The sequence below is a fragment of the Pipistrellus hanaki genome (assembly GCF_964339955.1).
Source record: "Pipistrellus hanaki genome assembly, chromosome: 14".
NCBI classification, from domain to species: Eukaryota; Metazoa; Chordata; class Mammalia; order Chiroptera; family Vespertilionidae; genus Pipistrellus; species Pipistrellus hanaki.
The window spans coordinates 12,658,627-12,683,126 of record NC_140516.1 but is presented as its reverse complement, the minus strand read 5'-3'; the positions used below and the strand labels follow the sequence as shown (position 1 = coordinate 12,683,126).

General features: G+C 43.1%; 1 protein-coding gene across 1 annotated transcript in view; it reads left to right on the top strand.

Moving 5' to 3' along the window:
- Window positions 1–24,500, top strand: part of LRMDA (leucine rich melanocyte differentiation associated) — a 971,323-nt gene that overhangs the window by 534,987 nt on the left and 411,836 nt on the right. The window contains exons 4-5 of the mRNA XM_084904895.1: window positions 7,577–7,714; window positions 16,990–17,107. Coding sequence (XP_084761021.1) covers window positions 7,577–7,714; window positions 16,990–17,107 — 256 coding nt within the window. The remainder of the gene's footprint in view (window positions 1–7,576; window positions 7,715–16,989; window positions 17,108–24,500) is intronic.

Below are 24,500 nucleotides of genomic sequence, written 5' to 3'. Positions count from 1 at the left end.
AAAGAAAATAATGTCACTCTGCCAAGAAGGCGAATCCGGGTTCTGTTTGTTTGGGCTTGTGTGGGAGGGCGACCTCTGGTGGCAAGTCAAGGGTAATGCTGCTGAGCAAACTGGGCCTTCACAGAGGGTTCCGGAAAGCTCTCTTGGGCAGCAGTTGTGGTGAAGGGGGAGGGGCCGAGGTCGAGGATAAGTGTGAAGCCCAGGCCTATCCTGTCTTTTATGGTGTTCACCACAGTGGGGTGATGAGAAAGGCCTGGGAGAGCCTCTTAAGTATATGGTCTCTTAAGTCTGCAAGGACTTAGCCAGCCTCAGAGGAGACTCAGAGGGACTGAGGGCTCTGGAGCCCACCATGAACTGAGAATGGAGTCAGAACCTTTCTGCAGTGGAAGGCACATGGTTCCAATGTTAGACTGTGGGCCTGTGCCATCATGACGCCAGCCAGCGAGGCAGCATGTGGTGTCAGTGGTGCTAACTCCTGGATGTAGTAACACCCAGCACAGAGTTGAGGGTCAGTGAATATTTGTTGGATAAGTGAAGGAATCTTCATCATCAGCTGTTTAGGGGGCATTCCTGTTGATCAGGCTCTGTGCTCAGTAGCTTTAAATATATTACAGGGTGGGACAAACATAAGTTTACAGTTGTTGAGTAGGTGAAACACAGTTTGTTCTATTATTTTCCATTCAAACAGCTGTAAACCTACTTTTGCCTCCCACTGTATTTTTCATTCTTATCCAGCCTTGTAAGTAGGGTATAGTTACTCCTTTGTTCAGATGGGGAAAGAGGTGAAGTATAGACCCTCTTTCATCATATGAAATGTTGATAGATTTTTTCATTTCCTATCCTCTGGTCAACTAAGTTTCCTAGTCACTGTTTGAAAAAGTGTTATAGTCAGTGTGTCTTATGGCTTCCTTGGCTGTGTTGGGTGATCAGTGGGACAATATTCTCAAATTGATGAAGAACGGAAGGAATATTAGGCTAGATTGGATGATACAGTTCCTCCCTCGCATCACTGTCGAGTATTAGACTTCATGAATGTGTGTTCATGAGTCACCTTGATCATGCTTAGCTATGTGGCCTCTAAGAGCCTCTGCTAATCATTTTTATAGGAATAAGTTGAATTGGATCATGGTTTTATCCTCAGAGCAGCAGTTACCAGAGTAGCAGGCCTCTTGGCTCTATAATTCGGATTTTCTTTGTCTCTGGTTGAGTTCTCTTCCGGCTCCATGCCTCATCTTCTCCATGTATAGCAGTAATGCCCAGGGGGTAATGGTATGGCCTGGGAGGGACTGAAGCAGAAGGCATTGTGAAGGTGCCAAGCTGATCAGTCCTGTTGCTGTGTTGCTGTATGTGCTTTGTTATCAGTAGATACAAGAGATTGTGGTTGGCTCTCCCAGGATGCACCATGGCTCTTCTTTCTCTCCAGGCTGTCAGAATGATCAGGAGAATTAGCTTAATTTCCCTTTATATTTGACCCAAAATTCATAGAATGAAAAGCAGGTAAAAGCACCGATAACAATATATGTCATCCTTTTAACCTAACAATTTTGAGTCCACCTTTTTGGCTGATTGACTTTCCTATCTACTTGTAACAGTGCCTCAGGCTCTCCAACCATTACACAATTCCATATTGCTATTCCTACTCTGTGAAGTTTCTTAGATTTGGGCTCTATCAGTTAGCTTTGCTGCATTATAATCTCCAACAGTGAGTTGCTTTAAAAACCAAACATTTCATTGGTTTACAAGGCTATGGGTGAGCTATGTGGGCAGAGCTCGGATGACAGTTCTGCCAGTCTTGCTTTGGGGCCACCCAGGCAGCCAGCCACAGTTATCTGCAAACTCAGCTGGGCCGGACGGTCTGAGATGGCCTTGTTCAGAGGCCTGGAACTAGAACTGGTGCTGGCAATGGGCTGAACTACATGTCACACACAATCTAGCACAGGCCTCTCCACATAGGAGGGAGGTTCCAAGAGCAAAGTTCCGATGTACAAGCACTTTTAAATCCCAGCTCGTATCATACGTGTTGCTGTCCTATGGCCAAAGCTAGTTACATACCAAACGTAGAACCACTGTGAGAGGGAACTATGCCAGGTGTGAATACACAGAGGCATGGCCCATTTCATTATTCTAACACAGAGACCTTGATATTCTGTCTCCTTAAGTTTTCGCTTCATATTTCCAATAAAGAGAGACCTAAGAATCAAGGAACTCAAAGAACTATTGACCTTCTAAGTATTCACTCTTTCTTATAAATTGAATCTTATTTTAACCATATTAGGAAGCTTGCTGTCAAATGGGGTTCTACCTCAAGTTCTTCTGTGCTGTTTGTTGTTTTTTTTTTAATATATTTTATTGATTTTGTACAGAGAGGAAGGGAGAGAGATAGAGAGTTAGAAACATCGATGAGAGAGAGTCATCGATCAGTTGCCTCTTGCACACCCCCTACTGGGGATATGCCCGCAACCAAGGTACATGCCCTTGACCGGAATCGAACCCGGGTCCCTTCAGTCCCCAAGCCGACGCTCTATCCATTGAGCTAAACCAGTCCCGGCATCTTCTGTGCTGTTTGTTTTCTTTTTTAATTTTCTGCTTTTTGGCATCTATAGATAGAATGGTTATTGACCCCTACCACCACTCATTTTATCTGCCTTGTAAGTCTAGAGTTTTCCATTTGGTTTTACTCACAATTAAATCTGTTTATACAATGAGTGTGTTACTGGACCCTGGGAATTTGGGTTATGGGTTTCTTTTATCTTTTACCAAGTGCCACTGCCAAATAGTACTTAAGAACAACAGGCTCTGAAGCCAGACTCCCTGGGCCTGTACCCAGGTCTACCACTTACTGCATGACTTGGACAAGTTACTTAACATCTCTATGCTTTGGCTTAAGATGGGGACAATAACAGTACCCACCCCATAGGTTGTTGTAAGGGCTATGGAAGAATCTCACTAATGCTAAGTTACAGTAACACACTGAATTCTACGTAAGGGTTAGTATTATAACTTTTATTATTACCCTAGAGAATTATGTGTTCCTTCCTAAAGTTATTTGGGCCACAGTATAACCAACATCAGAGTATAGATTTAGAATGCTTCTTTGACTTCTATACTATACTTTAATACTGCCCTCAGATCATTCTGTGAGTCGGGTACCACTAGGGATAATTATCATTTTTATGAAAAAACAGGGGACAGTATGAACTCTTTGAAATCACATAGATTGTCTGTGGTGGGCTCTGTCTAGATGTGTTAATTCTCGGCCCAGACTCTGGGACGCAAGGTGGAGGGGCAATCACTGCACAAGAAGAGGAACTAAGTTGCAGGAAGAGTCAGCTGCCTGTCACTGGCTCCACGAGGCCCTGCTCCCAGCTGCAGTGGGAGTTTATGAAAGGAATTCCAGACCCCAAACCCAGCATCTGGAAATTTCTTCCCAGTTCACCACTGCCCCACTTCCTGGCTGCTACCTCCTGCTGGACCTCATATATTTGTTCTCCCAGTCCTTGTTCCTGAGGGTTCCATTCAGCTGTCAGCTTTGGAGCCCTGTTCTGGCATCCCTAAAGCCTGTTCTTCCCAGGTTACCTCTTCATCTCTTGGTTCATAGCTTATCTCACTCTTCTTCCTTAGGTTCATTTGCACTGGCCAATAGTGCCTGGTCATGGCCTTGACTCTCTCTCTCTCTCTCTCTCTCTCTCTCTCTCTCTCTCTCTCTCTCTCTCTCTCTCTCTCTCTCTCTCTCTCTCTCTCTCTCTCTCTCTCTCTCTCTCTCTCTCTCTCTCTCTCTCTCTCTCTCTCTCTCTCTCTCACACACACACACACACACACACACACACACACACAAACACACACACACACACACACACACCATCCCTGGCTGTTCCCTGTAGGGATGGGCAGTTGGCCATATCATGTCTGAATACTCAGCCCCAAATAAGAGAGCAACTGAGATATCAGTTGTTAAATATGGATATTTAACCTTTCACCCACTTTTCCTTTAGGGGTGATAAGGGACTTCATTTTAAATCACAATTCATTTCTTCATTTTCTTTCTCCCTGTGTGCTTCAGCTCATGTATGGAGAGGCAGCATGAGCTATAATGCCAACAAGGAAGACGTGTAATATAAGTAGGATGTGCTGAGATAGAAAGCAGGACTAAGAATTTTCATGTTTCAGTATTTAAAATTTCCCTTTTGTGTTAGAAAATGGTGAGTCATGTGTCCCTATAAATGCCATTTCTTCAGTTCTAGGTTTAATTAAGTATATAAATTGTGCCATTTACTGACAGTGTGACCTTTGACTCCAGTTTCCTTCATTGTTACATGCATGTGATAATATTTCTGATGTTTGTGCAAATCAAAATGAGGTACTCTGCCATGTACACTGTTTACCACTCAAAAACCTTATAGTGGGATGAGCTTTGGCTGAAATCCTCCCAGGGCTTATAGATGCTGCCCTTTGCCCTTCGAAGCCGAGCACAGAGGGAAGGTATGTCCCCATTCTCTCACCTGGGAAACAGCTTTGGACCTGTGCAACTGGCCCCTAACCCCGGAGGCACCCCTCATGCTCCAAACTTTCCAGGCAAGATGTTGCTTTGATCTTGGACCCCAGCAGAAAATCTCCCTTGGCAAGTCCAGCCATGACAGCTGGGCTCCGCAGTGGAAACTTTCTGTAGACAACATTGAAAAAATTCAAAGCAGCAAGTTCTCTAGAGAAGGCTCCATGAAGGAAACCAGGTGTGTGCTAAGAATCCAATTGGAGAGAAATGAAACTGTGCCAGATAGTGTCACATTTTTAAAAATTAAAAACAAAAAAAGAAAGCCTTAGGAGAATTGCTGAAAGAGTATCCACTGTGGTGGTCTTGATTAGCCCCAGACCCCAGTTCCCTCCTCTCATTGACTCTGGTTAACTTTCTATACAATTTTATAAACAGGAGTGTGAAACATTCTCTCTCAGAGCCTGCAATCAGGCAAGACAAGGCTGTGCTCATCCAGGAGACCAAGGAACCAATTAAATCTCTCCCTCCTGTTTCATCCTCCCGTGGTATCAATGTAATGATGAAGTTCTGGTCCACAGAGTCCTGAAGTAGGTGCTGGCGATTCCTGCCTGGTGTGGATTTAGTGAAGACCACCTGGCTAACCCCAGTTGATTAGTTAATGGGTAGTTGAAAGGCTTAGTAAGATGGAGAAGCTTCTGCCACACACAGTATCCTAAATGGAGCAGGCTCAAAGGCTAGGGAAATCCAGAATTCCTTAGATTTATGGGCACAAGAAATGATGCAGATTTGAATGAGTCCACATCTCCACAGCCCCCTGCTCATTGGCTGACCCAGATTTTATGAAGTGTAAAACTTACATAATTTGAGGAAGCCCTCTTAAAGGAAAAACTACTTGAGTGTGAATGCAAAATTAGTTATGAAGATAAGTGTTATTTAGAATAGAAAATATATCAAAAGAAAATAAAATTTAAGTTGAAAAATACCACACACTAAAATATTTAGGAAAGTGAATCTTTTTATACTACACATGTCTGTATAAAAACTTTTTTCCTAAAAATTTGTTATATAATTTTATAATATTTTATATAGAGAAAATAGATAATTCCATCTAATTGAAAATTAAGTTGGATTTTTAGTAGTTTAGGGAGGTTTCTTTCAGATTTGTCACTCCTTATTGGTAATTTCACCACTAAATTATTGGCAAAAATAATTAGAGTTTTTAAATATTGAAAAAACTCTTATATATTTTCTTCCTATATGAGCTGTTATATTTTGGGACATTTCAAGTTATGTGTGTCTTAAATGTTCTTTGACCTGATAAACTCGTTAATCATTGTATCATCAGTATTATGTTGGTCCCTACATGTTGTGTCAGCATGAATATTACTGGAAGCTGTTCCTACTGATACTATTGTAATAACCAGTCACAGATATGATGCAAACCACACAAATATATCTCACTGAGTCCTAATTAAATACCAGTTCTTCCCATGCCCCTCTTAGCCAGGTTCCCAGAATTTCCACAGGCACTCCAATGTCACCCAACTCAAAGTGACATGTAGTGGATGACATTCTAGTGAAGAAAAACAGTGATCTTAGCCAATTGGTATTTAAATAGCCTACTTTTGCAAATTTCACAAAGCACATGACCATACGGCTCTATTACTAGGAGCTCTGTGCAAGCAAGGAGCCCTCACATACAAGTTTTATTAGTTCTGTGGGAAATTTACACTTGAAGATTTACTTAGATTAAACTGGGCCTCCCTGGATGGTGGCCTGCTGGGTTTCCCATCCGTTGTCACTAAATATTGAAAAATGCCTGGGATCTTAATCCAACTCAGTTGCCCAGTGTATTCTCTACTTGAAAATCTTGCCAGTTTTGAGTTCTGTGCCTTCACATTCCCACCTTCATACTGTAGATTAAAAAAAAAAAAATAGATGAAAATTTAAGGTTCTCATTTTCCCCAAATGCCATGATTTTTCCCCACCAGTGAGGCCATTGAGCAATGCTTAGCTCCACCACAAACTCAATTTGCCCCTAAGAGGGAACTAGGTTTTGGTTAGACTTTTCTGTCCATAGTAAGGGCTTTCCCTAGTTTCTCTCCTGACATTAGATAATTCCTATGGGCTCTTGGTATTCATGGCTTCTGTCCTGGCCTGTCAGATCACCACCTTGCTTAGGACTTGGCTCATCAGCTCAATTGATAAGTTGATGTGTGAACTAGTCCTTCCCAATCCATGTGATATCCTGCCTCTGTGACTCTTTCCTTATATGGTTTGTGGTGTCAGAGTTCGACTTGACTGGATAGTGAGCCCACTGTGGTGATGGATCATGTAATAATTTTACCACCATGTCCCTCCTTGGTCTTTTCTCTTCCATTTTTTTTTCCTTCATAGAATATTCGATTCACAAAGGGTCTCAGGAAATGCATTCTGACCTGTCTGACTTGACTAAAGTTGTCCTACCTTTCTCAGCTTGTCTTCTCCTCCTAGCTTTGTTCTCCTTTTTCCTCAATACTGTGATTTTTTCCCCCCACCAATGAGGCCAATGAGCAATGCTTTGCTCTACCACAAGCTCTCAGATCATAATTGGATAGCCAATCCCTGTTTGTGCTTATGTCATTCCTGTATATTTTATCGATACATTACCCATTGTAGGATAATTGATATTTTTAATGAGGTCTTTGAAAATAATGTCTTGCTTTCACTACTAGAAAAAAATGTTTTATGGGTTTGCATATTGTAAAATATTTTTACTACATGGAACCTACACTTCACCATTTTAACTTAAAAACAAAACACAGAACTATAGAGGAAAGGAAAGTGTGGTAAAACGTGCATTAATTTTCTCTCAAGTGATCTCGAGTCTTACCTGCCCAGAGAAAAGCTGGTTCCTGTATCCAATAGTAGCAGTGAAAGACTAGCTGTTCCAGACACCCATGGCTAAGCTGATTTCAACCCTCACACATGCCATATCGTGGGAGCAGTCTGGACTCACAGTGGCTAGTCTTCCCCTGTAAGCCATGGTCTGTTGTTCTTGTTAAACCTTTTGTCTTCCTGGACCGAGATCCTTAACCTTTGTCACATCACTGATTTGGAGCATCTGCTTGATCACCTGGCAGAAGTGACACCGGCTCTGGAATACCTCAGCCTGCTGGGTAATGTGGCATGTCCCAACGAACTGGTCAGCATGGAAAAGGACGAAGAAGACTATAAGAGATACAGGTGAGTATCTAGGTGTTTGAGCATGGTGAAAGAAGGAAAAAGCATCTTTTGGGGGGGATAATGTACTATGTGTGCATAGCAGATGTTTGGTAAATATCAGTGGATTCCATGTGATAATATTAAACTTTTAACTTTGTGTAAGCTATAGCCATTGTCTCCATTTGTTGAAGTCAGAGGAGCCAAGAAGCATGGAATGCTGTTGAGTGGTCTAGGTCAGGGATTGACAAACTTTTTGTAAAGGGCTGAAGGTCATATGGTCTCTGTTGCAAATATTCAATTTGGCTGTTATAATGTAAAGTAGACATTTGTAAATGAGCAGGCATTGCTGTGTTCTAACAAAATTTTATTAAAAAAAAAAAACTCCACAAAAATAGAAAGCAGGCCAGATTTGTCTCTAGTTTGCTGACCTATGCTCTGTCTTGTAAAGTCTTCCTGTGGTCTGCTTTAGTGTCACTTTTTGGAGAAAAAGCACTTCCCACTGAAGTTTAGGGAGCTTATATAAAAATCCCAAGAGGAAGTCCCAGAAGGCCCATAACTTTGTTCCATAAAACTATGCCCCCAAGTGCTCATTGACCACGTGCTTTGATGGATTCCAAGTAGAAATGCTTTTCTTTATTGTCTCTACTTCTAAACCATCTGCTTTAAAACACCAATCCAAACTCATCTCTGTTAGGGAGCCTTCTCCATCTTACTGATTTCATAAACTCATTTTGTTTTCCTTCTTCATTTTGAATTCTGTATGCTCTCATTCTTGACTATTGTTTGGTAAATATTTTTAATGATCATCTCTGATGTGTTGCAACTCTCTCCATTATGATATATGCTCTCATTAAAATCCTACTCGAAACAATGTGGGAAGAAGAGAGGGAGGAAGGATGGAAATACAAAGCATATAAGGCTACTGGAAAATAAATTTGAAGAATTGAGGAAAGAGGATAATAATTTGAGAGAAATTTTTTTCTATTAAGATTCATATAAAAATCTGTGGTGACCCATGAAAGAACATAGCTGGGGACATTCATTTGTATAAGCACACTGTAAGAAATACTGAAGGCTGTTGAATGTAATATAGTTAAAACACACAAAAAGTAAAGCTAAAGTAGGATTTCAGTTACATTTCTTTATTGGGAAGAATTTTATACCTTTTACTTCATTTTCTAGCGAACTTGATTAATTCTGTGGCAGTCTTAGCTGCTTGCTTTTAAACTATCTTAGCATAAAGCTACTTTTAAAAAATGTATTAAATCTTTCTCCATCATGAAGATTTTCATTTGAGAGATGATACTGTCAATTTGAATGTGATTTCTGTTAGGAGAAATATGTTTAATGTCCAGCAGGTGAATAGTTACACATTTCTAAATCAGCCCTTGAGGTTACATAGTATTGAATAGCTTAGAACTTAATTTGCTTCTTCGACACTCTTATCAACTCTGAAGCATTTAACAGCCTGATTTCAGGCATGGAGGGGTGGCTCAAAACATATTTTATCTTCTTGAGGCAACTTATTTATATGTCTTTGAAAGGTTGAGCAAGTCTAAGAAAGTTCTGTCAATCAAGTGCCTATGTTTAATAAACCAAGCTTTATTTTGGAAATTCTCAGTTGCTTTTCTGTCTTCTTTTTTTTCTTCTTTCTGTGTGTGTTTTTTTTAAATATCTAAATAAATTTTATATATGTGTATGCATGTGCATGGGTGTATGTGCACACACATTCACACATGCTCATTCATTCATTAATGGATATACAGGTGGATCAAACTATAGGCAACTTTTCTTTTTGAGAATGAGAAAAATAGAGTGAGAACAGCTTCTAACCCCACCTTATTTTATTCAGTCTCAAATAGAAAGAGGGTTTTATGAGGTTATAAAAGAACAAGAAAAGCTAATTCTATTTTTGTTGTTATTATGACTGGTCACATTGGCAAAAATACTAAAACCTAACGTGTAAGGGGTCAAATCAGATGATCTGATATGGAGTCCAGTTTGCTAGTGGGACTTTTTAAATGGAGAGGCCAGTCTAGATCAGGGACCCTTAACCAAAATGATTCTTCTGAATCATCTAAGGCATTTTGACTTATTTAGTGGCAAATTCAACAAAATAGTCAATAGGCGATTCTGATGCTCAGTGAAAAACTGTTGAACTAAGTCATATTTAAAATTCCCGTGGACTCTACCACTCTTAGGTACTCCACTCCCAAACAGTTACAGTTCTTTCTTTCCCATCTCATACTTTATTATGCATTTGATCTTCTATATTTCTCTCACTACTTCATATATTTCACCACTCAGAGAATGGCTTCCAGTAGCTTAAGATTGCATCTTCTTGACCCTTTATGCCTCAATAATACCTAATGTAGATAAGAATACCTAAAGCAGGCCATGAAATAGGGACTTGGTAATTTTGCTGGAGCTAGCTTGAAATTGCCCTTCCTATCATGAGCTGAGTACTTATCAACAGATGCAGGGCCCTTTAGCTCCTCAGATGCCCACTGCAAATTGGAAAAAGATCCATTGGATGTCAACAAATGCAGTTACTAAACAACAGACCATCCTTCAGACTCAATCCATGTGCTAGTTGTGGGGCCTGATTCCTTAGGGAGGACTTGATTTGAGAGGAGTGATCCATGTCATGGGCTAGGATGAGCACTCTCAAGCCTGTCCTCCCCACTCCACGACTGTTCCTGGGTGGTATAGGAGGGTGTGGTTGGAAAGGCTGTTTGTTAGTTGCACATATGGCAAAGTTGCCATGAGTAGCGGGGTTCTAGAGGCTGAACACTGTGGAAACCACATCTAGTTAAATTTATGTTAGAAAATTTAGAAGTAACCTTACAAGGATGGCAAGGTGCTCACACTCTGAGAGAGACAGGAATCAGGAGCAGTGGTGGGAACACGTGTGTCCATCCAGGTCTACATTTACTGCATGGCCTCCGGCTGTTGCATGGGAGTAGGCCCATTCTGCAGTAATTCTAAATTTGTCATTCATCTGACTTTTTATCTCTAATTTGACAAGCATTCTCACACTTGCATTTGGAGATGAATGTGTGTATGACCCACTTCTGCTCTGTGGTCCATAACAGCCCCACTTTGTTCACCCTGGAATCTGTGCTTCATTTAACCCTGAGAAGTTTTAGGGTTTCACAATAAGTCTTTTGAACCTAGAGTTCCTGTGGCATTTGGGTTTCTACCAAGCAATGTATCCACTTTTTTATAGTCTCTTGGTAAACTATCTTCCTGGCCCTTCATTCACAAAGCATGATGTCTGCCTGCCTTCTAGCTCTTACTAGAGCCTAATCCTTGGGCCTCTATGTAAATTTATGTGACATTTTCACTAGAAAATTGCTTAAAAATGAATGATATTTCTATGGTTTACTGTTTTTCACTTTAAGTACGTTTTCTGACAATATGTCTTCTATTAATCATTTAAGCAATAGTAGGAGCCTTAAAGGAGTGTATTCAGAAGCAAGAACCCATGGCTCATTTAGTGCTGTCTAAAAGAATGTCTTATTGATTGGCATCCTCTGTGGGTATGTGATGTAATATTTATAATATGTCACCAAGCCATACATCAAAACAGGTATGTCTGTTGTTTCATTTCCATGGGAGATGTTGATTTCTGAGAGGTCTGCTGGGTTTTAGGTCATGTAGTGGCTAACCACTGGACCAGAAATGGGAAGTGAATAGAGTCACAGAGTTTTTTGGAAATGGCTTCATAGATGCTTTGGTGTCTGCAGATTGTTTTTCCCCCTCTCCCCTCACCTCCCCTTTCCTTCCTCATTTACCCCCTGTGCACCGGGATTTAGATTTTCTTGGCACACATCCCCACAGTAAAATGGGCTCATTAAACCTGAATGTGAGCATGAACATATTACCAAGTTGTTCATCAGTGCCCTGGTCCTGCTGGGGCAGGAGCAAAACCGTGCCTGGAGTTTCTCTTTGCCATTCATCATAGATCATGGCTGGGAACTGTCCATGACCATGTTATTACAGGAGCCCAAACCTGCCCATGCTTTGCTGTGTGTACACACTGTGCTATTTTGGGATGAATGTTGAATGGAGGTGAATGTGATAACCAGCAGCCTTTGGGGTTTGAGCAGGAAGATGGTGGGTGAGGCAGAGTTTGGCTCGGGAGACCACCATCGTACTAAGAAACCACTTTGGCCCTCCTGTGGACTTCAACACTGGCCCAAAAATGGATCCAGGATGCAAACCTGGGTGCCCAGCATGTTCTATTTCTTGTCTTCCTTTGCAATTCCTGTCTTTCTTCTCACTGCAGGAAATAAAGTAGCCTGGAAGTCAACAGTGCACAAGGGCTAACTTCTAATGTCAAGTAAAGGAGGTGGGCTCATGGGCTCAGCTCTACTTCTGTCATTAAAGCCTTTGTCATTCACCCCCTTCTGTCACTGCAAGTCAGCCTCTCCTTCCTCGTTTCTCCCCAGTAGGTCCCTCTGTGTTCCTGACAACATTAAATTATTTAAAACATGACACCCTTTCTTTGTTCTCTCCAAGGGAGCAGCCCAGGGGCCTGCCCAGTGTCTTCAGCACTCCGCCAAAGGGCAGGAGGGAGGGAGGGACCCTCTGCAGTCTGTGGCCCATCCTGGTCTACCACCATCTCCCCGCTGAGCAGGAGCTATAAAACTTGTGGCTTACACAGCCCAGCTCGCATGCTCCGGCTAATCTACAGTCTGGGCTTTGAAGATCACAAGAAAGCAGAGGTCATGACCCAGAGATCAAAGTGACAGAAGCCCACAGAATAATTGCTGGCTACCCTCTGTAGAAGGCCGTGGTGTGTCCTGTGGGTGTATTGTGTGCACGGCGACTTCAAACATGCTGCCCAAATCAGCTGCCCTTTGCCGTTGTCAGGCATTCATTACTGCTGTAGGTGAGCTCACCTCAGCTCATTAGAGTGAGATCATTGTCATCTCTCTGAGCATCTGGCGTTACTCCACACAGTGTTTGTTCATTACGCTTTGTTCTTTATTGACTTTTTCTTACCGTCCTCTTTTATCTGGAGGTGTGAGGAGGCAGTTATATAAGGAAATGGGAGGAATAAGAATGGAGAATATGTGTGCATTTATTGTAAATTAACTTTGAGGCACATAGAAGTCAAGCAAAGTAAAGCTTAAAAGAGGCTTAGGCATCATTTAGCCCATTCCCTTTATTGCACAGATGGAGAAACTGAGGCTCAGGAAGGTGATAGAGACTGAACCAAGATTGCACAGCAAGATAATCCCAGAGTCTGGGCTTTTCCTTTGACCTGTTAGTCCTTGAGCTTTTTGTTATGAAGATCTCCCCTCTTTTTTTTTTTTTTTTACTTCCTTTCCTGTACTTTAAAGTTTGCCTCCCCGCCCCCCCCTTGCCCAAAAAAAGTTTTGACTCTTAAATAAACTGCATTTAAGCCACCACTAACATTTAAAAATTAGTCAGACATATTTAGCTTTGAGTCAGCATCAGGTAAGCAGGATTACCAGTCAGGGTTGATACAATCCAGTCAAGAGCAAAGATGCTTGATATTTGTTGGTCTGCTCACTCTATTTTTTCAAACTTGTAAAAGGTTGAAAACAGTGCATGGGTCACCTGTGACTATCTTCAGGGCCCCAGGAGGGCATCAGTAGGTTGCACCATCTCTCCCCCACCCATACATGGGAGCAAGCAGGCAGTAAGAACTAGTGGGAAGAAGCATAGAATGCCATAAGTGTAAGAAAGGAGGAAAATCTCCAGTGATTCCCCATCCAGGTTCCTCAGAATCGAGAAACTTGGTGTGTCTTGAGTAGAGTCTTCCTCAGAGAAAGGAACACGCAGCCAGCCCAGGAGCAGGCAGCACAGGTCTGTGGTTGCGTGGTGTCATGGGTAGCAGTTCTGAGCAGGAGAGAAGAGTACCCTCCTCTTGCTTTAAAGTCTATATGGAAAATGCCAAAGCTTTGGCATTTGGGCAGAGAAAAACAAACAAAGAAGCCTTTCTACTGTCCCTTTTGGCCCCATCCCAGTTTGGGGAGTCTCCTTAGAGGAGATTTTTAAGAAAATGGGGCATTCTGTATGGAAAGAGAGACCATCTGAGAACTCTGTGTGGGTCTCTCATTGAGACGGTCTGTCTGCAGACAGAAATACATACCGTATTTTCCGGCATATAAGACGACACCCTAATTTTACAGTTAAAACATAGGTTTAGGCCTATATTCGCTGTATAAGACTACCCCCCACTCCTGAGGCAACACCAGTTCTTTTTTTAATAGACCGCCTCTCTGACTCTGGCCAATCTCAGCAGGCTTTTTACTAGAACACAGTGGTCGTCTTATATGCCGGAAAATACGGTAGGTTTGAACACCATCCTTCCCAGGATCCCTGATCTGCTCCCCATGCCCTCACCTTCCATGTCATAGCCTAGTGTGCCCAACTCCCATTCCTTGGCCCTGGGGTGTTGCCCAGCCACCTTGGGAAGGTCAGGGAAATTGGAGTTGCCCTCTGGAGTTCGGGATGGGAGACTCAGAACTTAGATAGATCTCTTTTCATTAAGCAGTGTCCTGGCTTAACAAGCAGTTTTATAAATCTGGAGCTGTCTCCGGGTGTCGCGAGATTTATCGACGGGGGTTTCTGCCATAAAGTGGTTTATGATGGCTGCCTTCTGTGTTATTAGTAGCTGTCTCTTCCTTCAACCATTGCTGTTTGATAATAGCTTTAAAACACCCAGAATTACTTACCTGCAAGCCCCATTCCCCATAGCCCCTGTTGACAGTCCGAATAAGTTTACTGCCCTTTTGTTGTACTTTACCTTCAAAACAAACCGATTGAACCATCAATAGCTCGTGGAAGCTGACAGAGCCATGTCACATGGACTGGCCCTTGTGATTGCAGGTTATCTGAGGGAGTTAACCTTCCCGCATTGTTAACTGAAATGTTTTATGTACTATGCAACTTTAGGATACGGCTGTGATAACCTCAGTAACTAAGTCATACATCACGGTAAAGAGATTTTGGTGCAACAAATAACCCGGGATTAAATTTACAAGGGTGGAATTGATATTGTAAAAGCCTTCCTTCTGTGGCTTCGGAAAGCCTCTCTTGTATTTTTATGGCAAGCTTGTATAATACTCAGGATTGAAGCTGCAGCTTTTGACATCCTGACATGACCTAGAACAAAGGGAAATAGATCTCCTGAGACTGGGATGGGACAGGCAGGCAGAAAGCCCACTGACTTATCACTTGGCAGTCATGTTGGAGCCCGGTGCAAACCACCAACAGGCAGGGATTTCTGGTGGATGTGGCCACTGTCCGTGTTCTGTCCACTGCAGACAGAACAGGATTGGGAAGGAGACTCTGCGCTACCTTACCACCTCATCATTCCAGAACTGTTATTTTTCATGCTGTGATTTGTCATTTGGACAGTGGTTCTCAGCAGGACGCAGCATCAGCCTCACCTGGGAATTTATTAGAAATGGAAATTCCAGGCCCCTCTCTAGACATAGTGAATCAGACACTCTAGGGGTGGGGCTCCCGTCTGTCTTTCATTCAGCTCGTGGTCCACTATATGAGGATAGAAGCCCCTTAAGAGCAGGGGCCTTGTCTCATTTGTGCATCACCCATGCTCAGCACCTAGTAAAAGTGGTAGCTGCCTACTAATTATTTGTTGGGTAGATCGGTGTATGAGTAAATAAGTAAAATACAACATCTCTAAAGGAGAGAGTTTGCACCCTGAGCTGAGTCTCAGACCCAGTATTTGGGGCAGCCTTTCCTAGCGTCCCTCAAATCTTTTTAAGCAGTAACCACCTGGACACCCCAGGCCAGCCGTCAGGATAGAAGTCAAATTAGCCCTATATCAGGGTGACAGGCAGCCTATTTCATGGCTGTTTCTTTGATTGTATCAGAAGAGTGCTCTGAAAACAGCAGCTCTTTGTCACCTACAATTTTAACTGGCTTGAAAGCCATTCCTCCCTCCCTCCCTCTCTCTCTCTCTCTCTCTCTCTCTCTCTCTCTCTCTCTCTCTCTCTCTCTCTCTCTCTCTCTCTCTCTTCTCCCTGGCTCTCTGGCTCTTTTTTCCCCTCTGATTTGAGGGCTGGGATCCAAAGTGGGGTAAAATGACAACGGGCTGTCTGTTGTCACCATGGTTCCTGGCAGCCCTGTGAAGACATCTTTCACTCCATCATTGAAAACTGGCTGGTTTTGTAATGCTGATGTTTTCTTCACTTGAATATTCATCTTTTCCCACCCTACACTTTGTGGGTGTCTTTCCTCCTTCGAGCGTCACACCTGACATATTGTTTCCATCCATACATGTCTTCATTTGAAAGAATCTGTTGTCATCCAGACTTTGCCTTACCAGTAGAAGACAGAATTCTCTCTGACACTGACTGGGGCCAGCGGGAGTTCTACTGGAGGAGAGAAAGGTCACCTGGGCTCTTGGTGGAAATATTCTGGTTTCAGATAAGTTAAGGACATTTGAAGAGGGAAAGGAGAGGCTCAGAGAGTAGAAAAAAAGGTAATAGATTGAGGTGAGAGAGGAGGCAGGAAGTAGATAGTCAAATTTCCAGGACCTCAGGTGTTGGGGTATAGACTTCTGGCGATGAAAAGTATACCTCCAGAGAATTTTAGGGTGTTTTGACTTTAAATGACTAACATGGAGGCTATCACTAGAGGTCTCTAAGTTGTTGTCTCTGGTGTTTGAGTGATCAGCTATCTTACCCCTGGACAAACATTGGAGGTCACATGTGATGTCAGATTGGGGCCTGGCCTGGGAACCCAGGACTCCCCTGAAAAGGGAGGTACTCTACTTACCCCAAGTCACATTTGCACTGAGAAGGTAATGCTTCAGGTTGCTTTAGGGTTTGTTTCTTTGAAGCCTAATTATCCTCCTTCAGCTATTAGTTTTTAATTATTAGCCCCTTTCTCTGTGCTTCCAAAACTACTGCATAACTTCAGTCTTGGTACTTAGCTATGCTGCTTCTAATTTCTCTGTGTGGTTCTATCATTCCGATGACACTGAAAAAACCCCTCTAAGAGCAAGGACCATGTTATAATCACCTTTGTATATCTAGGGCCTGGCACATAGTAGGTGCTCAAGAAATATTTGTGCAAGAGACATGAACTTGTATGTTATTGAGTTAATTCTGATGCTACTTTGCAAGATGGCCTGAGGGTGAGCCAAATAAGTTTGTTCCTGCCTTCAGGAAGCTTATAGTTTAGGTGAGAACATCAATGGAACTAAATTGCCAAATACCAGACACATTGCATGGAACTTTGAGTTGGTCACCCACCCTCCTGAGCTGTCCCTGCCTGTTCTCTTCCAGATGCTTTGTTCTGCACAAGCTGCCCAATTTAAAGTTCTTGGATGCCAGGAAAGTAACCAGAGAAGAACGAGAGGAAGCTTTGGTCAGAGGGGCGTTCATGAAGGTGGTGAAGCCCAAGGTAAGCTGCCTAGTCCATGGTCTTCTCAAGGGATTTGTGTCTCACATCACAGGTACTCTTGGAGCATGGAGGGCGTGCTTCCATGTATTCATAATGCAGGAGAGCTTGTCCATGGGTAAACTGTTAGCCAAACAAGAAGCAGGACTGGGTATGCACTAGATCTTCCCAGTCTAAGAGGACCTTATTTGTAGGGTGATTTCACCTGATGGCTTGTTTACCAAAGTAACACATTGCACAGCCAATGGTGATGTTCCAGAAGTAGGTTGGATTTCAGGCCTCTTCCTTAAGATGTTTCATTTACAAGATGGCACCTCCATAAGTCTAGAGCTGATAAAGGGGAAAGCACTGAGCATGTGCTCTTTCTCACGTGGCTGGGATTCTTCTGGCACCTCACAGGGGGCCCTTCTTTCCTGGAACCAAAGGAGAGACACAGGGGAGGTATTTTCTTGGTTCCACAGCTGAGAACCCAACAGCTCTCAGAGATCTCAGTAGAGAGAAGGTGCGTTTTTCTGACAATGGGACCTGGGACTGGTGTGTGACCCTCTAGGCAGCTCTCTGGGGTTCAGCTCTCTGGGATTTCATGGGAATGATGCTCACTGACCTGTCAGGCTGAGTCTGCCCTGAGGCTGTGGAAGTGACCATGAATCATCTTAGTGACAACGTTGATGAGGCAGAAGGGCTTGGCTTTCAGACCCAAGGGGATTTTTAAGGACATGGACAACTACCTTATTAGGAGGAATTGGGGCCCTTCCATGAGGCCTGAGGCTGGGGCATGGACATGATGATACTTGGTGACCCCAATGGAGATCCATCCCTGCCCTGGGGCTCTGTGGAGTGACATTGCCATTTCCTGTGGGATCCTCGCATGGGTGTTGAAAACACTGTCCCACAAAGCCTAGAGGCCCAGTTTTTGCTCACTTATGGACGTGCAGTGCTCTGCCTAAGTATTGGGAATGATTGAGAGGGAAAGAGAAAAAGTCAAATAGGACCAAAACCGAAAGAGCAACCTCTTCCATCAAGTTGCTCAGCTGATAGCAGACCTCAGGCCACTTGCTCTCCCTGAATCTGTGAGGTGCCACTGATTTCCCATTGTGCTGAGTACATTGCTGGCAGTTGTGGAAATATGCAATGCAGAGAGTGTAATCCTGGCAGATACATGTATCATTACCTGTTTCAGCATGTGGGAAATTAATTAAGCGATTCGTTTTGTAGTTATTAAAGTGTTAACGGTTTTCCTTATCGAGGCATATTTGACATAGTGCTCATGGCAGCCTTCAGTTATTTCAGCTCTTGTAATTTTTGTCCAAATGAAATGATTTCTTGGCTCTTTTTTGTTTTGTTATTTGTTTTTGTTAAAAGATTCCAGAGACAGCTGCATCACCAAAACCAACAAAGAACAACACATGAGCGGCCTATAATATCTTGGGTTCTTGCCCCAATTACATTTCTCACCTTCACATTCACAGGTACTTTATAAACTAGGTCAGAATTTCTTCCACTGTCATTGTCATTGACATGGGCATCTCTGTTGTCACTGGAAATCTGAAGGGGTTCCGGATACTGTATTGGAGTGGGACTCTCTGTGTGTGTCCACCACTGTTCTAGGGTTCCTTGCCCACAGACAGAAGGGAGTGCTGGCTTGTTCTGCAGCTCCGTAACCCAAACTTGGAGACCTTAATGGGGCTGCCCAAGTCACCCACTCGGAATTGCTGGGGCTTTCCTGGTGTGTTTGACCATGGAACCCACATTCTCCACTCTTATTTCTTACCCCCAGAGAAGGGAGCTAAACTTTTTTTCATCCACCTCTGGGTTCAAACAGAACCTCACCAGAGGGCCTAGATCAGGGGTCTTCAAACTACGGCCCGCGGGCCACATGCGGCCCGCAGAGGAGTCTGATCCTGCCTGCCAGGTTTTTTGGGCAGTGAGCGCAGCCGAGGTGTTACAGTAGGAATTAGTAGTTCATATAGTCCGGCCCTCCAGCTCTCTGAGGGACCGTGATCTGGCCCCCACTTTAAAAAGTTTGAGGACCCCTGGCCTAGATGAAGACAGTGAGAGAAAGCAGGGCTGTTCTGTTGGCGTACAGATGGCCACACGGGCAGGGGTAGGTGGGGAGGGGAAGCTCTGGCACCCTCCCCAGTCTTTGAAAGCAAATGGGACTGGCTCCTTAAAATCCGTAATAGTTGGTTCTCTGAGTCATTAGCAACTTAAGCAGAAATGCTCTTCAAAGCCTCACATTAGTTTCTAGTCAATTATGGAATTAGCTCGTTTGTAATTGACTCTCACATCTTTATTAACAGTATTAAGCTTTACAGTATGCACAGATTTGAGAAGACGTGGAAGCACTCTGTGAAAGTGTGAGGATCTTGGGTGGTTACCTTTTTGTGGTCACGTGATTTCCAAACTGGACTGAACTTCAGTAATCACCTGGTCTGAGATCTCATTTAATGGTTAAAGGAACAGGGAGAAAATGGAGTTTCCTTAGACTCCTAGAGCCCCATGAGGCAGACTTTAAACTAGAACCCTGGAATATGAGACTATAACCCTGGAATATGAGACTAGAACCCTGGAATATGGGACTAGAACTCTGAGATGTGGGACCAGAACCCAGATGTCGGACCAGAACCTAGGGATGTGGGCTTCCACATAAACTGTACTGTTTACACCATGATCCTTCAAGGGCACCAGAGGATTTCTCTGGCTTCCTGGCCTGATATCAAACTGTAAGCCTCTCTTGATGGCAGGCAGTTCCCTATTGTCTGTTTTCTGAGATGCTCACTAGGACCTTTCTTGCAGCTAGAGAGAAGCCAAATGATCTCCCTGCTGAATTAATAATGTTAAAAAGGCTGGTTCTCGCCTGCTCCCAGTATATACAGACATGTGTTTGTTCCTATGCAGGTGTGTATATACACTTTCCATCTCTGTGTATATATACATATGTATGTTCTGGGAGGTATGTGTACGCCTGGATTTGGCTCCTAAGTGGAGAGCAATTTCCTCCCTGTGAATTGCGACGCTGTGCTGAGCGCACTGGGTGAAGACCTATTTTTCATAACAGCGTCAGGCTCTCAGGTTGGCTCCTGTCCTTTCCAAGGCGGCAGCCCGTTGTGCTTATTCAGCAGGAGGCTCTGATGGATGATCAAGGGGCCGTGATTGGGGGAGCTGTTTTTATTTTATTCCTGACATAACGTATTTGAGAGGATGGAACATGCCCCTCCAATCACAGCCCGTGCCATGGAGGTAGGGAGCGGGCAGCATGGGCTCTTGGCTCATGCAAATGCAGAATCATCCAGGATCTAATAAGCCCCGAGGTCCCAGAGGTTTGATTTTATACCTGGCAGGCCCAGGCACTTGAGTGCGAGCTCTCTCTTGCTCTCTATCAGCTGACACAGTTCTTCATCCCTGCCTTTGGCTTTTGTTGCTTAAAAGCCACCTTTTATCTGAGCTCTGATTGTTCTACAGAAGGATGCTATCATTAATTAGGGAGTGATAGCTAATGCTACAATGGGCTTTTCTAGACCCTCAAGTGTGTGTGTGTGTGTGTGTTGTTAGTTAATGGACTTACAACAGCTAGGCTTTGTTTATTTGCCAGAATTATAAAGAAAATATGTATCTTTGTCCAATGTTGGCCATTGAATCATGCCATTGTCCATGTAGAGAGCACCAAGCTGGGCACAGAGAAGGCTGAGCCCTGCAAAGAGAGGCTTCTGTAATGATCAGTCCATGACCCCCTCGCCGCATGGGAAACACAGATCAAAGTGGTGCAGGGGCCTGTCCAGGAGGGTGTGCATGGCGGACACTCCCGCCCTGCACGTCAGAGAGATGGCTCAAGAATCCGACAGTCAGAATTGCTTAATTATGTCCTGGCTTTGTAATTATTCATCCCTGTTCTGGCAAAGAGCACAGTTGTCATTCCTCTGACATAATTATTTAAAGCTGAGCCCTCTTGTTTACAGGTGCATGTATGAAGTTAGCTACCAACTATTTAATCTCCAGGACCTTCTGGAAGTGATGGGGAGAGTAACTATAGGGGCAGCTAGGTTGAGAATCACAGTCTACTTTAGAAAGTATTTTAACATGAGTATTTTTTCTTATAATCATGGCCATTCTCTTAGAGGTAAGTTATGGATATAGGTGTGTTCATAAGTATAGATCGGTCCTTGAAAATATGTCAGCATGTCTTTTCAGGTATGCGTGGGTTTCCTACATGTGTAGTTTGTGTATTTGTATAGTGTTTCATAGTTGCATACCTGTTGGTGTATCTTTGGGTATTTGGGGTGTATAGTGTGTGTGTGTGTGTGTGTGTGTGTTTATAAGTGAGAGGAATGGATGAGGGAGGAAGTGTGATGCATTAAAGGAATAAACTTTTAAATACCTATGCCTTTCATAAATCTTTTCTAGTCTCCTCCTTAAAGTGAAAGTTGAATGCTATTTTGGTCTGAGGATTACCTGATGTCGAATCTGTGAAGGCTGGGTCTTCTTTTATCTGTTCTCATATCTGCAGTGCCTGGTCTATAGCAGAGACTTGGACAATTCTTTTCCCAAGAGTAAGCCATGGACAGAACATATTGGAAGATGCATCATGAAAGGTGGTCCAGTGTTTGCTGTTGCTTGCCTATGGTTCTCTGGAAAGGGTCTCTGCCTTAAGGAACATTAACCTTTTGAATCTGAGTTGGTAGCAAAGAGAGAACTTGGGGCACATAATTGTTTTTTCAAAGGATTTATCTGGCATTTGTTATAACGGCAAAACCTCTAGCTGCCTTGATTGTTGGGCTTCAGCTTCTTCATTGTGTGGCATTGCTGGGGAGGCTAGGTGAGGTCACTGGGTGGGGGAGAGGGAGGTTGGCACTGCTCACATTCTCTGAATCCTCTCAGAGTCCACTTGCTCATCATAGGGCTTTCCGGAAAGATAAGGAGCTTTTCTGAGAAACCATGCCGGGCGTGCCACAGTCTCAGGGGTCCTCAAACTTTTTAAAGTGGGGGCCAGATCACGGTCCCTCAGAGAGCTGGAGGGCCGGACTATATGAACTACTAATTCCTACTGTAACACCTTGGCTGCGCTCACTGCCCAAAAAACCTGGCGGGCAGGATCAGACTCCCCTGGGGGCCGCATGTGGCCTGCGGGCCATAGTTTGAAGACCCCTGGTTCCCTCTCTTAGTTGTTATTGTGTTGTTGTTGTTGTGTGTTGTTCTTGTTTTTTTGTATTTTTTTTTTCTGTGTGTGTTTGTTTTGTTTTGTTTTTTGTCTTATTATAAAGGAGCACAGCCTAGTGGCTTGTTTGGTTCAGTGAGCCATTTTAAATGCCTAGCCTAGTTCTTTACTAAATACTCCCTTTTTCTAAACTACAGTGTATATGTCTCTCCTATCTTCTGTTAGCCTTATCTAGCCCAATTGCTAACATGTAAAATGTTATCAGAAAACACCTCTAGATTGATTGCAATTACTAGCATTTACTCTGTACTTAATATTTTCAAGAATATATATTTTACATAAAGCCCGGGTCTGCCTGTAAATAAATATTCTAATAAATAAATAAATAAATAAACTACATGTATACTGCTGAATAGACAATAAGTCCATCTAAGCTGAAAGCTCTCTATGGTGCTAAGTGTTCAGAAGAAAACCAACATTACGTGATTTTTCTGGAAATCTCCAACTACCTGAAAATGTTAGTGTTTTATAGTTCTTTTATCTTTATACACAAGTGTTTTTTGTCTAGAGACATATTCAGATTCTATTTTCAATTTTTTATAGTAAATTTTGAAGGGAGGAAATTTTAAAATTAATTTCTTTTTTGGAAGATGCCTGGGTGGTATGTTTATAAAAAATTCCAGGAGCCAAAGATTTGCAGTTTGTTTGTTTTTTATTGTTTCTCCTAATTTCACATTTGCTGGATTCATCTTGGGAGAAGTCACTTATAAGTTTTGCATTTCTCCATTTTTAGCACCAGGCTTCCCTGTATCTCAAGTAAATGCTTTCAGAGTATTGCTCTTTGGAGGCAATTTTTGTAGCTTTTCATTGCCTTGCTCTTGGGTAGCAAATTTCTGAAATCAGAAACAGACTGTTGCATAAAAGTTGTGTCTCTCATGCGCTGGCAAAGCCCTATGACAGAGAGTCGAAATCCACAGTAGAAAGAAGGAAAGTAAAACAGTGGCAGCTGGTGCTGGTATCAGCCTTTCAGAGCTACTCCTAGAAATCCCTGGGACTTGGTCAGGTGATGAGCACATAGTAGGTCTCACTCTCTATTAAGCCAAATGCCTGGTGAGATTTTTGTGGTGTCTCTGTTTGAGTCATTGGCTATTATTGCATCCCAATGGCCCAGCTCTATACTTTTCCTCTTTTTGGTCAGCAACATGCTCACTTTTGTCCAAGGATATTTGGGCAGGCACATGCCTAGGGGATCATGGAAGGAAGAGGCCCTTTGGGGGGAATTAGGTAAGTCTTCCTAGATACTTCCTAGATACTCTGGAACCTAAAAATAGGGAGAAGTGCGGTAGATTTCATCATTTGTCTGAAATCATTCTCTCTCTGCCCTTGCCATGGCGTCCCTCTGTGGGAGGAGTACACTTCTCCATCATCCTGACTTTGGCCAATGGGATGTGTGTGGAAGTGACAGCATGCCAGTTCTGGACCAATGCCCTGTGAGATACTGTGTGTTTTCACTCACCCCTCTTTTGTGTCTGCCATTTACTGTGAAAACAACATGAGACTCACACCAAGCAGACCTCACCCTGACCCTGAACTACCCAAGCCAACCCGAGATCTCAGCATAAGAAATAACTGCCTCCTGGAAGTCACTATGAGTTATGGAATAGTATTACTAGAGAAGCCTGAGAGAGATACAGGCCATCCATCCACACATGCTGCCCGCTGGTGTCCCCTGGCACTTGATCCAGAGCTCTTAGCTGGGACACAATTTGGGTTTTAGTGAAGTTAGTGGCAGTGTTAGGTGTCCCAACACCAACTTCTGTAGGTTTCTGGATGCTTAACTAATTAGCATCACAAGGAGAGCCTTAGAGTCAACTGGCTGCCTTGTGGTGCGCTATGGCATGTCATTGAAACATTTCTGCCATGTGAGTAAAAACAACAACTAGCATGTATTAAATGTCCACGGAATACTAGATACTGTGCAAGCAACTTTAAAATATTCTTGAATTTGAATCTACAAATGAAGAAACTGATGATGAGAGAACTTACAACAACACCTAGAATTACAGTGCAATGTGGAACCAGATTCTTCCTTTGGTCTTCCTAGGCCTCAGAGCTCATGGTGTCTCCCCTCCCCTTACGTTGCATCAACTAGGCATGGAAATGTGATGGGAGGCAGGAGTGAAAGAGCAGGAAGACCAGATCATGGAAGGGAGCCCAAGGTAACTTCGTGATTTTCAATTTGAC